The sequence below is a fragment of the Pygoscelis adeliae genome, unplaced genomic scaffold, assembly GCF_000699105.1.
Source record: "Pygoscelis adeliae isolate BGI_AS28 unplaced genomic scaffold, ASM69910v1 Scaffold402, whole genome shotgun sequence".
Classification (NCBI taxonomy): Eukaryota; Metazoa; Chordata; class Aves; order Sphenisciformes; family Spheniscidae; genus Pygoscelis; species Pygoscelis adeliae.
Window position 1 is genome coordinate 2,681,274 of NW_008824411.1, and position 15,412 is coordinate 2,696,685.

Below are 15,412 nucleotides of genomic sequence, written 5' to 3' on the forward strand. Positions count from 1 at the left end.
GGGGCCTTTGCTGCGAGGGGCGCGGCGTCCTCTGCCCGCGCGGTGAAGGGCTCCTGCTTCCGGTTTTCCAGTTAGTTTCTGGGGAATTGGTGATTTTTCTCAGCTTTATTGAAAGATTGTGTTCGCAGCTTTTCCCTGGGAAGCGTTTAGCCAGGCTGAAAAGTGGCGATGTGAGATACGAAGTCTGCCCCGTGTTCAAAATAGACAGAGATATGTCTGTTTCCAGGCAATCAGCTACTGCTACTAGTGTTGAATAAATTGTACCTAAGTACTAAAACCTCTTGAAATGACAATACAACTGACGTTTTGTTGGTACTTTTTACAGGGGACACCGCAAAAGGATGTTACAATAAAACCCGATGCCCCAAGCACATTACTTTCAGAGAAACATGCAGACTATATCGCTTCGTATGGAACAAAGAAAGATGATTACGTAGGTACCAGTTTGTTTCAGTACAGCTGTGGTTTTATTAACAGTAATAATAACTCTTGTTTACTTGCCCAGAGTTAAGGGTTAGATGCATGCTCACAAGCTAATTGTTTCTTGCCCTGCAATCTAAAGTATAAAAGAAAGATGTCTTTGTTAATTTCCCTAGGTCTGTGATGAGTTTTGGCATGTATTACCTGAGTATAAATTTGAAGATTCTCAGTTTAGCTCTAGAATTACTCTGAGACCTGGGAGATGAACTACTTGTTGCTTCGTCATCCACTGGAATGCACAAGGAGCGTAGCTGCGTTTACGCGTTGCTCTTTTGATGGGACAACAGACTGAATCTCACCACAGCACTGCTTCGTGCTTACTAGCTTTGATAAACACTTCAGCTAGCATCGGTTTTGTGGTTGTAGGTTATCAGATGTAGCCCACAACGATAGGATTCCAGTTCCAGCAGGTGAAATGTCAATAACTGCTTATGTCTGAAGAAAAGTTGCAGTTATCTTTACTGCCCGCAAAAGAACTCTGAGCACTATTGCTTATGATTGTTGTTCTTGTGCTTAAAAAGTACTGCATGTAGAAAATAATGGGTAGTGTAGGTGATGTAATCAGTGTAAGAGAATTCAATATGAGATTGTGCTTCCTAGTGCAGCTTTAGATTGTGGCAGTTTTGGCACTTAGAAGTAAGTTTCATTAAACGTTAGACTTGTTATTTTTGAGACTAGTTGGGGTGGTAATTTGAGTCGTAGTTTGGATGCCAGGATAATAACTGATGATCTGAAGTGAACTGGTGCCTAACTACTTGTATGTGTTTAATTTGATGTTGAGCTTGATACTTCTGAACTAGAAAATACGGGGGAGGAAGGGATCTACATATATATCTAGTATATGTAGATATATGCATGTGCCAGTATGTACGCGTGTGTAATATACACACATGCATGATGTACAGAGTGTTTGTGAGTGGCTGATACATAGTAAGTTGTTAATAGGATGGAAGATGGTTGACATATTACAAACTGTAAATGTTAACGAATGTATTTTCATTGCTCTGTATTGATGATGTGCTTATCTGATTAAGAACTAAAATAATGCACTATTTAGGAATACTGTATGTCGGAGTATTTGAGGATGAGTGGCGTTTACTGGGGGCTGACAGCAATGGATCTCATGGGGCAGCTGCACCGAATGAACAAAGAAGAAATTCTGGCATTCATCAAATCGTGTCAACATGAATGCGGTGGAATAAGTGCCAGCATAGGTCATGATCCTCATCTTCTGTATACCCTCAGTGCTGTCCAGGTAAATGTAACGGGGTAATTTTAGAAAAAAACATTTGTGGTTAATGATTTGGTTGATTGCAGATTTACAAACCAGATACTGTTGGATGCTGATGGCAAAAACTATTTCAGTACCTTATTAAAAAAAAAATGCCTAATGGACAAAACTTTAGGATTTAGCTGTATCATTTCCTAAAAAATTGTCAGATTTGGGAATGTGCTTTCAATGATTATTTAATAGTGACTGCATTCTTGATAAATTTTGTAACAGTTGTTTTGAAATACTTCTTAGCTACAGTTTTTACTGGAGTTTTTTGTAGATAATTTTGGATTTTATAAATTCTTCTTAGTATACATTGAGATAAAAGATACGTATGACCAGAATAAGAGTAAAGTTTTTGATTTTATTTTTTAATGTACATATTACTATATAGTATGATTGTTATATATTATAACACATTAATAAATACTTATTTATATGAACTATATTTATGTAGCATGTATAATTATGTGTAGCGTGTTTACACTTTAGTACTGTACGAAAGAAACATTGTGGTAGCCAGTTCTTGTTGTGTTCCTCAAATCTGCTTTTTTGTGTATAATTTAAAAATGATACCAGTCTGTTGGGCATTTATTTATTTGGTGTGTATTCTTCCCCTGAGGAAAAAGTAATTCTCAATCTTATTTTTTCACCATAACTATTTCCATTATAATTTTTCACTGTCTCTTGTATCCTTTTTTGGTTTTGTTTTGTTCTCCTTCTCACGCAAACGGTCGTGGGGAAAAAAAAAATTACCAAAAAGGCTCAAATGCTTCTGAACTATTGCTTGCATAATGTATTTCTAGTCCAATCTTATGGAAGAAATACTCAAAAGGTGTTACAAATAAATAAGATAGCGTCCTGTTTTAGGAAGGAAGGGTGTTGGATTTAGGGTGTTGGATTTGAAACCCTTAGGTAGGACAGAAGAATGCTGTTTTCTTGGGTCAGTGATCAGTGTTGGCATGTGGCATCTGCTCTAAAGTTGATATTTATCACCACTTTAGCTCTAGAATTACTCTGAGTACTCTAAGAACCAGAAAACTTAAGTTTCTTTAGGCTGTGACGTTTGAGCTTTTCCAAACTGCCCAATCAAACTCGTTTCACAAATTCAAACCCAGTATAAGGAGAAGGGGGTACAATTTGAGGTTGTTTACTGTTACGTATTAGGGATGTTAGCTCTTAAATAAATACTTGATGTTACCAGGAGATATTTTCATGTTACTTGAATGCAGCTCTAGATTTGCGAAGTTGAAAGGTATTAGAAAGTGCTGATGTAAAATTTTTTGGGTAAACTTAACCAGGATGTCTTAATGAGCATGCATGTTCTTAGTGAACAAACACCGTTTAGTCCTATCTACATATTCGGAATGTTTAAAGGGTCATATCACATCTTCCTTTGATAACAATGAATAGTAATGTGTTCAGATTTGCTTTTTAAGGAGCATGCTATGATTATATATTTTCTGTTGGAGTTATAAATTCTTTTTTGCATTTCCGTAAGACTTAAATTTTATCTAACAGTTGAAAGATTCCAGCCAACTCTAGGTGTTCAAAGTCATAGTTGTTGGTATTTTTCGGTATTGGCACTATAATAATGCGTAGTTTCAACTGTTCTTTCTATTATGCTATTTATAATAAATTCTTAATTACTCTCTTTACAGATTATGCAAGTTATGAGTAAAAACACGAAGCCAGCTGGGGCTCAGAAACAGTATTGTTTTCACATGACATTGTGTTGTATGGGTTTACAACAGTTCAAATCAGTGCTAGCTCAGAAAACTTTGTATTCCCTACTATGACCTTTATTTTTCTTCCAGAATATATTGTCTGGACAGTTTGTGTCTAATCATATTGTTCATACTTTTTTTAAATTATTGCAATTTGGTTCTTCTCATATTTAAAAATGGAATGTAAATAAAAATCTTACAATTCGAAACTAAGCATTGCTGACAGGCTTGGACTGTGAGTGGTATTAGTAACTAGCTGCTTAACTTACATTTGCACATATCCAAGTAGCAGCAGTGCACAAACTACAAATTTGTAAGTCTAGGATGTCATTATCCCATTACAAAATCAACCATAATCAAATCTCTGTTCTACATAATGCTAACAAATAAACCTGATTATGCTTTTGAAAGCAGAGCTGGAATTACCTATATTTTCATTTGAGAATTTCTTGAAGTTTTTAGACAGAGATAGATGAACTGCAGTGAGTGAAATTTTATTTTAATAAACCTTACCAAATAGTGTTCAAAAATTTTTGCCTGTCTTTGATTGTTACTGTGTCGTCTTTTTTTTTTTCCCCCCCAGATTCTTATCTTATATGATAGTCTCCATGTTGTTGATGTAAATAAAATTGTTGAATATATACAGAACTTGCAAAAAGAAGACGGATCATTTGCTGGAGACAAATGGGGTAATTTTTAGATCTTTAAAATTTAGTGACTAGGTTGACATATGTAAGTCTGTGAACTTAAGTTTCCTTGGATGGTGTTTTTTCTTATGTATTGCGTGTCAACACTTTTATTTTCTGAGTTATGAAAAAGGAAGTTTTGTGAAGACAGATTTTTGTTTCATTCCTTTCATAAATATTCTAAACTTCTGTTCTATTCTTTTATTAAAAATAAATTGTCCAGCTCTTAAAGAATAAAACCTTTGGGTATTTGTAACTTGACAGTACTTTGATATACTAGGTAAGACATTCCTTATGGAATAGTATATGCTTGCTATTTAATGGCAGTCAGTTACAATCCTTATCCATTTCGGCTGTGAAAGGATCTTTCACTATATGAGAATGAGAAAAACTGGTTTTGTAGTCATGAACTTCTGTTAATACTGATTTTGTTTCTGCACATAAATTCTTTATGAACAAAGATGGTATTTTTAAGCTGTAGCATAAATATTTAGTCACTCTAAAAATGCTTTTCCCCCTGGAATGCTTAAATTTTAATAAAATCTATTGTGTATCACTCACGTTGTTGTTCTGGTAAAATTCAGCAATCAAGATCATGGCAGTATATGTATGCTACTGTAAAGGTAGCTGTTATGCTATGTGTTAAAATGGTTCATAGTTTGTTGCATCCTTTTTGTTAAAAGTATTGAAACAACGTACTGAATGCACAATGGATTTATGTTATTTCTGAAAGGCAGTTACAGCGCAACTGAAGGAGTGTGATACCTGATACAGGACAGAACAGCATGTGTTTGTTTTATATGCTTCAGCTTGTGGATTTCTTAAGAAGAAAACTTGCATCAGTTTGACCAAAAAAATGAATGTTTGTGGCTGGGTTCAATTTTAAATTTTGACTTCAAGTATTAATTGCTCAGAGTTTGTGCTAGGAGAGTTGTATTGGTATGGACTTGCTGAGCAATCATTCTGCTATAAGTGTAGCGTTTTGGTTTAGCTTCCAGGTATAATTATGCAAAAGAAAACTTGCAACTTTCATCAGTCTTCCTCTAAAAACAAAAATGCCTTCTACTTCTGCCTGGATTTAAGGCAGATCAAGACTTGTGTCTGAGTATTTTTGAGTCCACTGCTCTTCAATTATCTAGTAGACCACTACAGATATTCTGTAAAATTATATAGTTATTTATAAATTACCACTAGTTGTATTGATTTGGATATATATCTGACTATACACCAGTTCAAAATGAGTTGTTCATTTTTATGTGCAGTAAACATACAGATCACTTGAGTTGTAATGTACGCTTTCTAATTTACTGAGGAAGTAATCCATGGGCTGGAAAAGGAAACAGTTCAGGGGCAGATTTTGACTGATTTTTGTTGTTCAGTGTAAAACCTAGTATTTTAACATTTTGTTCCATATTTTCAGTGGTGGTTTAAATGTATTTTTGTTGTTGTTAATAAAAATACTCTTATTTCCTTCCCTACCCCCCACATTCTAGGAGAAATAGACACAAGGTTCTCCTTCTGTGCTGCAGCAACTCTTGCGCTTCTGGTAAGTCCTAAATCATTACTTGCACAAGTACAGAATCTTCTCTGTGGTACTGCTGAAGTTTCTGTAGTTAAGGAGCTTGGTAGAATATAAAGTGCATTAGTTGCTTTTCTGACTTGCAGGGAAAGCTGGATGCTATTGATGTGGGGAAAGCAGTAGAATTCGTTTTGTCCTGTATGAACTTTGATGGAGGATTTGGTTGTAGACCAGGTTCCGAATCACATGCAGGACAGGTGAGTTTTTCTTTATATGGAAATGTTTTAAATTAGCAAGTGTCACATACTGTCTATAAAGGGTTTTTTTACGACATCTATCGGTGATGTCAATTGATGTACCTTTCTTGTTTCCCAAATGCCTGATTCTAGTACCTTAGTTAAAAGAAATGAACAAATAGGTAGATAAATCTGAGAAGATGAGACTCTGGAGGTTATAATCTAGGCCAAAAAAAAAGATCATAAGGGAACAACTTTTAGGACTGTATTTCAGTCTTCACATAGTGATGTCGGAATAGTTAGCATGAGGATTTTTAGAGAATTTGAAATGGGTATTAATGGAGACATCAGACAAGATCTATCACTGTGTCTGCCACAAATCATAATGAAACATAGAGGTCAATTGTATAATATGTTTGATATTTATCAGCTGATGAACGCAAATAAAAAGGAGACGTGAAACTTCTCAAGGGGAGGCTTGCTTAATTTTTTGAGGAAAGTCAGTTTTAAGATGAGATGCCTAACTCGGGCATGGGAACATTGATAATGTTTTGTTGTAGGCACTAAAGAGTGTTTTCCTAGTGAAAAATGCTCAGTAAAATCTAGTTGAGAAGCGAATGCAGTAATATAATTGGAACAAATTAAGGGATCCCTCAAGGAAGAGAATCTCAATGACTTCTTCCAGCAGAAAATTTACATAAAAACTATCTTTCCTATTTTTATTTTTTTAATGGAAGGTATTATTGCACTTAACCTGAATTTATTAATAGAAATCAGCTTTTAATAAAATATTTTAATGCTGTTGCAATCACCTTTTTATTTTGCATAATTATGGTGAGCAATGCCATAGCCAGGATTCACCTCAGCACATCAAAATACTAGAGGTATTTTGTTGATAAAAAGTGCTGGGTTTTTTCTCCCTCCCCCCCTTCTTTTTTTAAATCAGGAAAAAAAAAATTAAACCTGGGACATGTACCTTATCTTACGAGTTTTATCTACAGTAGCATTGCCCATATGGTCTAAATGGCTGGACCCTGTTCTAGTGTTCAAGGAAGTCAGATTAAGTAGCTGAACCCACCCCACCCTGCAGCTGGCATTTCCTGGGAGGATTAGATGTGTTGTGCATATTCACATACTCCTTAAAATGCTGTTAAGGGCAACTCCTTCACCTGCACAGTAGTTCAAACGTTTTCTGGGAATATCGCATTTACTTTGTGCCTTGGATAGGCACATCCCTGTTGATGTGTGCTTTTGTTGGGTTTTTTGTTGTCTTTTTGGGGGTGTGTTTTATTAGGAAAAGGCAATTATGAGCAGGCTTCAGTTGATACTGTGGTTTCTTGCAGTTTGTGCTTGGCTACTTTCTTGGTGACTGCATGAAATGTGACTGGAGTATGCTGTTGCACTGTAAATGTTATTTCCCAGGAAAAAATAAACAGGGATTAATCAATGCACATATATTACATGGCACATTGAAAGTAAGCCTGACATGACTAGGTGTATGTGGGATTGCCAGGATAGTTAAATGATCAGGGCTAACCTGTTTCTGCTGGAGAATTCATCTGGTCTTTAGTTTGCTTTCCACAAGCCTTAGGGTAAGAGGCACATACAGGAACAAACCATAGGCTGGATGCAAAATTTTCATGAAGGCCATATCCAGCCTGCAGACAGTTTGAGTAGTCTGGCTTGAGAGTCTGTTTTTAAAATAAAACTGTATGGCTCTGCCTGATCTTCTAGGATCTTTTTCCAGACCTTGCATTAGTGTCTTACATTAGTAAAATCTTCCTGTTCTATAATTACACTGTGTAACTGGTACTTTTATACAAAAGCAACTGTAACGATAACATACTTTTCTAATGGAAAGGTAAAACTCAATTGAAATTAAAAGTGGAAATGTGTGCTTATTTTGTATTGTGTTTGCATGACTGTTGTATTCCTGCTTTGAGATCTTCCTGCATTTAGTCTGCTAAACTATACTTAGTTTTTAAATACACACAAAATTTATGTCTGTAATTTTAGATCTATTGTTGCACAGGATTTCTGGCTATAACAGACCAGTTGCATCAAATAAATGTTGACTTGCTGGGTTGGTGGCTTTGTGAACGTCAGTTACCTTCTGGAGGTCTCAATGGACGACCAGAGAAGGTATTAGGTGGCTTCTTTTGTTTGTTCAAACCTCAATAGAGATTATTTTTTCTAAAGGTGAAGTACTTCTGGAAAATGTCATGAGTTCTATGAAATATTTAGTAAACTTTTCAAAGAAGTCAGGCCTTCAGTTTGATGCTTCATTTTGTCGCTAACACTTGTCATGCAGTCCTTAGCTATGCTTAGTTTGAGTCCTCAGTTTAGGAAGGTACAAATACTGCAGTATGTCTTGCTGACCACTTGAACCAGTATCCTGTTAAATCAGGGCTTGAATATTTTCGGACGTCGAGATTGATCTTTTCTGTAGGATTTGTACAAAAATTAGTGTTTTACTGGATGTAAATCCTGGGTGTAATAGTGTTCCACATCACACTAGGAAATTGTGTAACCTAGAATAATCTCCACTGGCAAATAGATAATCAACCAACAGATATTTTTTTTCTAAAAAATGAAACTAGTTGATAAGTTCTTCGTACTTACTCCTGAAAAAGGCGCTATGTTTTTTTAGCCTCTCCTATAGAAGGTGAAGGTTGTTTCAAAATCACATTCTTGTGGTTTTGTTTCTTGAAGAAGGGAAGAGGTTTGAAAAAGAAACTTTCCCTTCCTGAAAAAGGGAAGTCCTCTGAAAAGAGACTGCATCCAGGAACTTTCTTCTCTTTTACCCCAAAGAAACTCTTTAAGTGTTGTTTCTCTGCAACAGTATTATGACAGCACACCTAGTAATTTGCACAATCACCAATAAAATTTGCAACGTCATGTTTAAAACAAAATCAAATTCTAATGTGCTTCTCTGCTTGTCAGTTACCTGATGTATGTTACTCATGGTGGGTGCTAGCATCTTTGAAGATGATCGGTAGGTTACACTGGATTGACAGAGAGAAACTGCGCTGCTTTATTTTGGCTTGCCAGGATGAGGAGACTGGAGGATTTGCTGACAGACCAGGAGATATGGTAAATAATCCTTTACTAAATAAAATACACTTAACTGAAAATTTCAACTGAAAAAGTAAGTTTTCTCGTTTGAGTGTAACTCAACTCGTGATCCAGGTGTAAGCGTTTTGCAGAGCCTGCAGTTTACTTTGAAGGAAAGAATAGGGCAGAGTTGCTTTCGAAGGCTTACTTGCACATATTTTATATTGCACTTGCACTGTAGTATCCCCTACTGAAGTCAGTTGCCATTCCTTACAAATTCTGGTTTCGTTCCCATAACACATACCACACAAATAATTTCTCACGAGACCACTTGGAAGATCTCTGTAAAAATACTGTGTTTGGTGGTGGGTTTTTTGGGATGTGGGTTTTTTGGGGGTTTGTTTTGTTTCGTAAAATGATATGCAAGCTATAGTCCTGCGCAGGTTAGGTAGTCTTCAACTGTCTTGGTGGTTTTGTCTGATCTAAATGAGTCATAAGTTTTTATTAAGAATCCTTATATGCTAACTTTTGTTCTGTGCCAGCCCAGCCACTGAATAAATCCTCTCACTGGCATTTGTCTAGATGAGGGAGGAAGAAGCTTCTGTGATAACATTGAAGAGGCTGGTGGTATGGATTTTCTGCTTGGTTGAGAGAGCAGTTATGGTTTAGCTGGTGTGCTCTCTGGTTTCAAGCAGAAATAATTGAGATTGTCCAGGTACAATGGCAAATAAAGTTTGTGTCTTTCAAGGGTGCTGGACAGATAAAATAAGTATTATGAGACCTCAGTGCAATTCCTATAGAACACTTGACCGCTTATTTGTCAGCGGTCAGGGGGAAGTCTTAGCTGTTTTTATTGCAGCTGACCACGTCTTCTCCTTTCTCCACAAATGCATTAAAAACTGAAGTAGCTTTCTATTTCTTTGCAAGCTGATACATTATTCCCACTTGGGGGAGGGGGAGAAATCTCTTTACTCTGGTCTGTCATTTGGAAAGCGTTTTGGTGTTCTTAAAATAGGAAGGTTTTTGTATTTCTAAGGAGCTCATGGAAAGACTTTTTCCCTTTTCAGAATTCTCCAAGAAAAGCCTAACACTTAAAAGTCTTAATGCTTTTCTGGCTTTGAGATTAAACTTGAGCTATTTCTGTCTTGCTGGAAGAGCAGCTTTGCAGAGCCTTTCCTCTATATCTAATGCAGGCACCTGTGGGAGAGTTTTTGCATATTGTTAGCGGTCATTTCATATTATTTTTACCTGTCATCCATTATTGAAGTGGGCACTGCCATAGAAATGTTGATGCCTACAGGTTTTTGCTTTGTTCCTGCAGAAACTCATTGCTAACAGGCCCTGTTGTTTTTTGGTTGGGGTTTTTTTGTGTTTTTTTGTTTGTTGGTTTGGGTTTGTTTGTTTGTTTTGCGGTGTGTGTGATTTGGGGGGGGGGATTGTTTGGGGGGGTTGGGTTTTTTGGGGTTCTTCAGGTTTTTTTTTTAATTAGTTCTAGGTTCTAGTCATTTGATTTGACATTGTGATTGTGTTTCAGGTTTTGAACCACTTGACAGTAAGACAGCTCTGTCTGGTTTTTTTTTTTAAGTTCCAAGCAGCTAGTTCTCGATAACTTAACTTAGTAGCTATGCTAATTAGCTCTTAGTTGTAGTTCAACAGGTTTTTCCTTTTTTTATTTGCTTTAAAGAAAATTGCAGAAAGGAGCAGACAACATAGCAGTAGATACATCTTCTAGGAATCTGGGTTTCTCTGAACACACATACTGTTCATCAAGAGGTTGAATCTGTAACTTCATTTGCACATTTCCCATTGGGGACAGTCTCCCCTTCTGGGCCTGTCGATCTGTACAAGGAAATTCTGTCTTGCCATTCCTAAAGTGTACTGTTTATTATTATTATTTTGCTATGTACTTATTTATTTTACCCCTCCTCTAATGGCCACATACTCATTCTGGGAAGGAGCAAGTAAACATATGTGTGAGCTTTGTCCACACCTGTAATGTGGTTGCTGAACCACTGAGGAGCAAGACTTGCTATGCGAGTGTATTTTGAACCTTCTAGGCTGTGATCAATGGTTGGAGATCCTGTATATGGCTATAACATGGTAATTCAGCTTAGTTTACTGCAGTATAGAACCTTTGCGATAAAGTCAGAAGTTCCACTAATGCAAACAGGATGTACGCTGCACCAGACAGCACAGGTACTTTTGGATAGGATTTTGTAGAACGGCTGATTAACTCCACTGACAGGATGCTTAGGTTATGAGAATTTATAGTCTGTTGCAGTTAATGTGGTGATACATGCTTTTAGGCAAGGCTCATACAGTGAAGGAATATTTGGATATCAAATAACTGCTCCTGTCTCTTCTGGGTTTTTTCTTCCTTGAATTTTTTCCTTTTAGTTTTCTAGCACAGTAGGTTGCTGCTCCCCTCTCAAGATTTTACAGCACAGCTTATATTCAGAGACCATTAAAGAGCATTATAATGTTGCTGAAGAGCAAATGGGGAAATTATGGAAGTGGTACTTGTAGATGATCAAATTTACTTTTAAGGTTTTTTTTTTTTAATCTTTGCTTCTGCTACCCCATGACATTGCGTGCTAATGGTGACACGTGAGTGCTTCCTTCCAGATTCAGAGTTGAAAATCTTCTTAGCAGCAGACAATCGACAAACGTCTCTGAGTAAATCATAGTACTGTAAATGCATGCTGTGGAAGTTGTCTTGCCTGTCAACACATTAGCACAAATGAAAGTTTGTTCAGTTGCATTGTCTTCTCCAGCCATGGAGATTTGCAGTTCTCTTGCTAGCAAACAAAAGCTTCATTCCATACAAATGAAAAGCTGATTGACTTCTAGAAATGGACACAAACTTTCTTTCTTCTCCCAGGTGGATCCATTTCACACCTTATTTGGAATTGCTGGACTATCTTTATTAGGAGAAGAACAAATTAAGGCCGTCAATCCTGTCTTTTGTATGCCAGAAGATGTCCTTCGAAGAATAAATGTACAGCCTGAGCTTGTGAGCTAAGCCTCGTAGAGACAAAAGGTTGATATGCCCAGTTGCTTTGGTTTTACTGGTTTAAGTCATCTCATCTCTGAAACTGTTAGCATATTCTTCTTTGAGATGTGTTTACATTATGAAAGTAAAGCAGTAGCTTTACTGTGGGCTTTGTCACTTTGTAAACTGTATCAGAACAGGCTGGTTCTAATCATCTGAGTGAAACGTGTTCTTTGGTTGTATATAAGAGATGGAGAAACATTTCTAATCTGTATCTAAATAATATGGACCTTTGCTTTTTTTTTTGGATATTCAAGTCAAAGCAATAGTGTGAATCCTTAATTTCTGTATTCCTGTGATATCAACCATGCTAGCATTTGTCTTACACAAGCATGTTCTGATGATGGATCACACAAAGCACTTTAAAAGAATATGAAAAAAAAACCCCAACAAACAAAATCCTACTTAAGCCATGCACTTAATGCGACACATTTGTGTATTTAATTCTTCCTGTTCATGTTTGCCATCACTTTTATATACTGCGAAACAAGTTTTTTCTTCTGATAGTAATTGATACCAGTGAAAACAAAAATTATGGTTCCATTAAGTATATAAATGTCTTCATTTATTTTTGAGTCCCTTAGACAAAATTTCGCTGATATTTGAAATAGAGCATACCTTGAGTATGTATAGTGAAACTTGCTAACGTTAAGCGCTCTAGAGAAGGTCTCTATAGGACAGTGACTTGTGACTGAATACAGAGTTGATCCTAAATTTGTTGCTGGGTTGAAATCCTCCTTTCATAGCTTTTAAGACAATAATTGCCAACACTTGATTATGGTGTAATTGAGAATAAAACTAGCTGTGGAAAACACTTGTTCTCTGAAGGATGAAGCCGTCTTTGTCTTCACAGAAACCTTAAAATTGCCTCTTAATTTACATTCCACATACCCTGGCTGAGACTGAATCATATTCCAGTTGAAATATACAGTAAAAGGTAACCATGAAGGGGAGGAAGTCTTTGATAATCTCTGTACTTATGCTTAAGGAAGGTCTAAAATTGTTTCAAACACAGTTTTAAAAGCCAGCTGGTTAGTTTTATCCAGCCTATTCGTGTTAGTAGAGAGTAAGATAGAACTGGACAAAGTAACTTTTTGGTAGACCTTTACTTGTAGAGAATTTCAAAGAGAGAATGTGTATTTGAATGCTCAAATATTCCTAATGAATTTTTTAAGCCTTCTCTACAGGCTTTCAGATAAAAAAAAAAGTAGGGTAAAAACCCTATTCTTTTTAGCTGTCCAGTTGCCTGATGAATTCTTTGGTCAAAGCCTGGAATTAATTTATTTTTCAAGGTTTGGAAAAAAGTTACAGTAGGCTTTGTGTTGAGTGCAAGGGAATGAGAGCACTGATCAGGTTTTATCTAACTGTAAAGTTTATTTTAAAATTTTCTGTTAAATTTTTCTCATTCCAGGTTATCTTTGCAAGTGCCACTTCTTTTCATCTAAGGAAACACTGTTCAGTACATAGGAAACTGTCATTTTTTCCATGTTGTGTAGACAAAATAGAATCCTCTTCAGAATTTCTGGTCTAGTGTAGACTGAGACACCCTGGGAATTAGTATGTGGGTGGTACTGCATGACAGTGGAGAACATTTCACTCTAGGTTGAAACCATATTAATATTATTGGAGTTTTTCTCTGAAGAAGGTCTGGTCAACTTTATTTCCGAAGTCTGCTGTGATTTGTAAAGATCTTGTAAGATTCTAGGTTAAAAAAGGAGTATGTGCACAAATTAAAAACTTCTTAAGAATATTCTTCCATTCTTTACATCAGTTTTTTAAAATACTGTATTTGTAGAAAGTCATCACAATTTTTCTTATGCAGACAAAATCACATTTTCTGTTAAATGTACTGTGAAAAAAATCAGTTGCACAGTGTGTCTATGTCAAGACTTATCTCATTTTGGTGCAGAATACATTGTTACCATCTACCTCTATTTTGTTAATAGTACTGATAATGTTTTTTTCTGAGCTTATGTAGTTAGAAACTTTGCAGTAATTAATCTACTGTTCTCAGTCTTCAGTTATAGGTCCTTTATTAAAGGCTTTCAGAGATTTGTACTTTGATAACTTTTTTTCCCCATGGAAATCTTTATATGGAAAGATCCTGACATTATCTTAGTACTTGATCTTAAGTACTGTAGTGTAGCTCACATTCCCAGCAATAAATTTGGCAAGATGCTGTATGAGAATTTGTGAAAGAATAATGAATAATTCAGGTACACAGAATTGTGTGTCTGTAGATTTGTATATTAAAAGAAAATTGGGGGGAGGGGGAGGAATCAACAGCCATTCTATTACCTTCTAAGAACATGGTCAAGTCCAGAGGTATGTGCTTTATTCCAAAAATGCTTCCTTTCAGTTTTGTTGAGACGGCTTGGTGAGGGCAAATTCAACCTTATGATTTGTGGCCATAAAGGAAGGTGGAAGATGGACATTCCTTTTGTTTCTGCTTCTCTTGCCATACACTTGGATTTCTGTCAGAGAAGAGGAGAAGGTCTAACACCAGCTTCAGGAGTCTGAATGCATATGGAAAGTTCAAGGTAGGACTTGAAATTCAGGACAGTGGCGGTAACTGGAATTGGCACCTGCTGTCTTCCATCCTCTGCTCTGCAGTGAAACTGAACTCTGATACTCGAATTTTTAAAGCTGCCTGAGTGATGATGCTCAGTGCTGAGAGACCACATGCCTGTTCTGAACTAGGAGGCTGGGGGCGATGCCTTTCAGATGTCAGCTGAGGAGCTGCAACTGATAGAATTTCTATTGCGAAGCTGAATAGCCATCAAAGTACAACTGTCCACAAAGAGTTGTGGCCTAGTAAAGGCTGGCTTCAGGTTGGAGGGTTTTTTAATGCAGATGTATTAAGTTCCAAAGTGTTGACTAGTCAAAATGTTAATTGAAACAGTTTTAGTGGGGTATATTACATGCTAATATACAAAGCAGTGTTACAGTGTTCTAAAATGTGCATAGAAGCACATTAAGACAATTCTAGATGTAAACAAGCTTTATGGTTTTTATTGGGATCTTTTGGTATCCAAACTCTGGAGCAGGGGGAAAACATCTGTGAAGCTCCTGCTAAAAGCGTCTCTGAATGTTGAAGAACGGATGTGGAACAAATTATGTTTAAGTGCTTTACTCCTGTTTTAAAGAGCATAGCAGACCATTTCTTTGCGTTCCTGCGTCACCATTTTATTGTCTGTAACTGCATATTTATAATGAAACTTGTTGCGTGCCCAGCAACTGTATTTACTATTGCATCATTCATAGCCGTACGCGTAGCTGCAGCTTTACCATTATTTTTTTCCTTGACCGACAGAACCCCATCTCGGCACGGGGTGGGAGGGGTGGAGATGCGGCCCTCTGCCGCCGTCTCGGCACGGGGCGGGAG

The 15,412-nt window shown here is 36.6% G+C and overlaps 2 protein-coding genes across 2 annotated transcripts in view; both read left to right on the forward strand.

Moving 5' to 3' along the window:
- RABGGTB (Rab geranylgeranyltransferase, beta subunit) overlaps positions 1-12,854 on the forward strand; it is a 15,172-nt gene extending 2,318 nt beyond the window's left edge. Inside the window, exons 3-10 of the mRNA XM_009320673.1 lie at positions 326-433; positions 1,538-1,735; positions 4,064-4,169; positions 5,660-5,712; positions 5,832-5,942; positions 7,938-8,063; positions 8,865-9,014; positions 11,857-12,854. Of these exons, the coding sequence (XP_009318948.1) occupies positions 326-433; positions 1,538-1,735; positions 4,064-4,169; positions 5,660-5,712; positions 5,832-5,942; positions 7,938-8,063; positions 8,865-9,014; positions 11,857-11,997 (993 nt within the window). The 3' untranslated portion in view covers positions 11,998-12,854. The remainder of the gene's footprint in view (positions 1-325; positions 434-1,537; positions 1,736-4,063; positions 4,170-5,659; positions 5,713-5,831; positions 5,943-7,937; positions 8,064-8,864; positions 9,015-11,856) is intronic.
- A 1,482-nt stretch (positions 12,855-14,336) lies between these two features.
- MSH4 (mutS homolog 4) overlaps positions 14,337-15,412 on the forward strand; it is a 34,012-nt gene continuing 32,936 nt past the window's right edge. The window contains exon 1 of the mRNA XM_009320674.1: positions 14,337-14,352. Coding sequence (XP_009318949.1) covers positions 14,337-14,352 — 16 coding nt within the window. The remainder of the gene's footprint in view (positions 14,353-15,412) is intronic.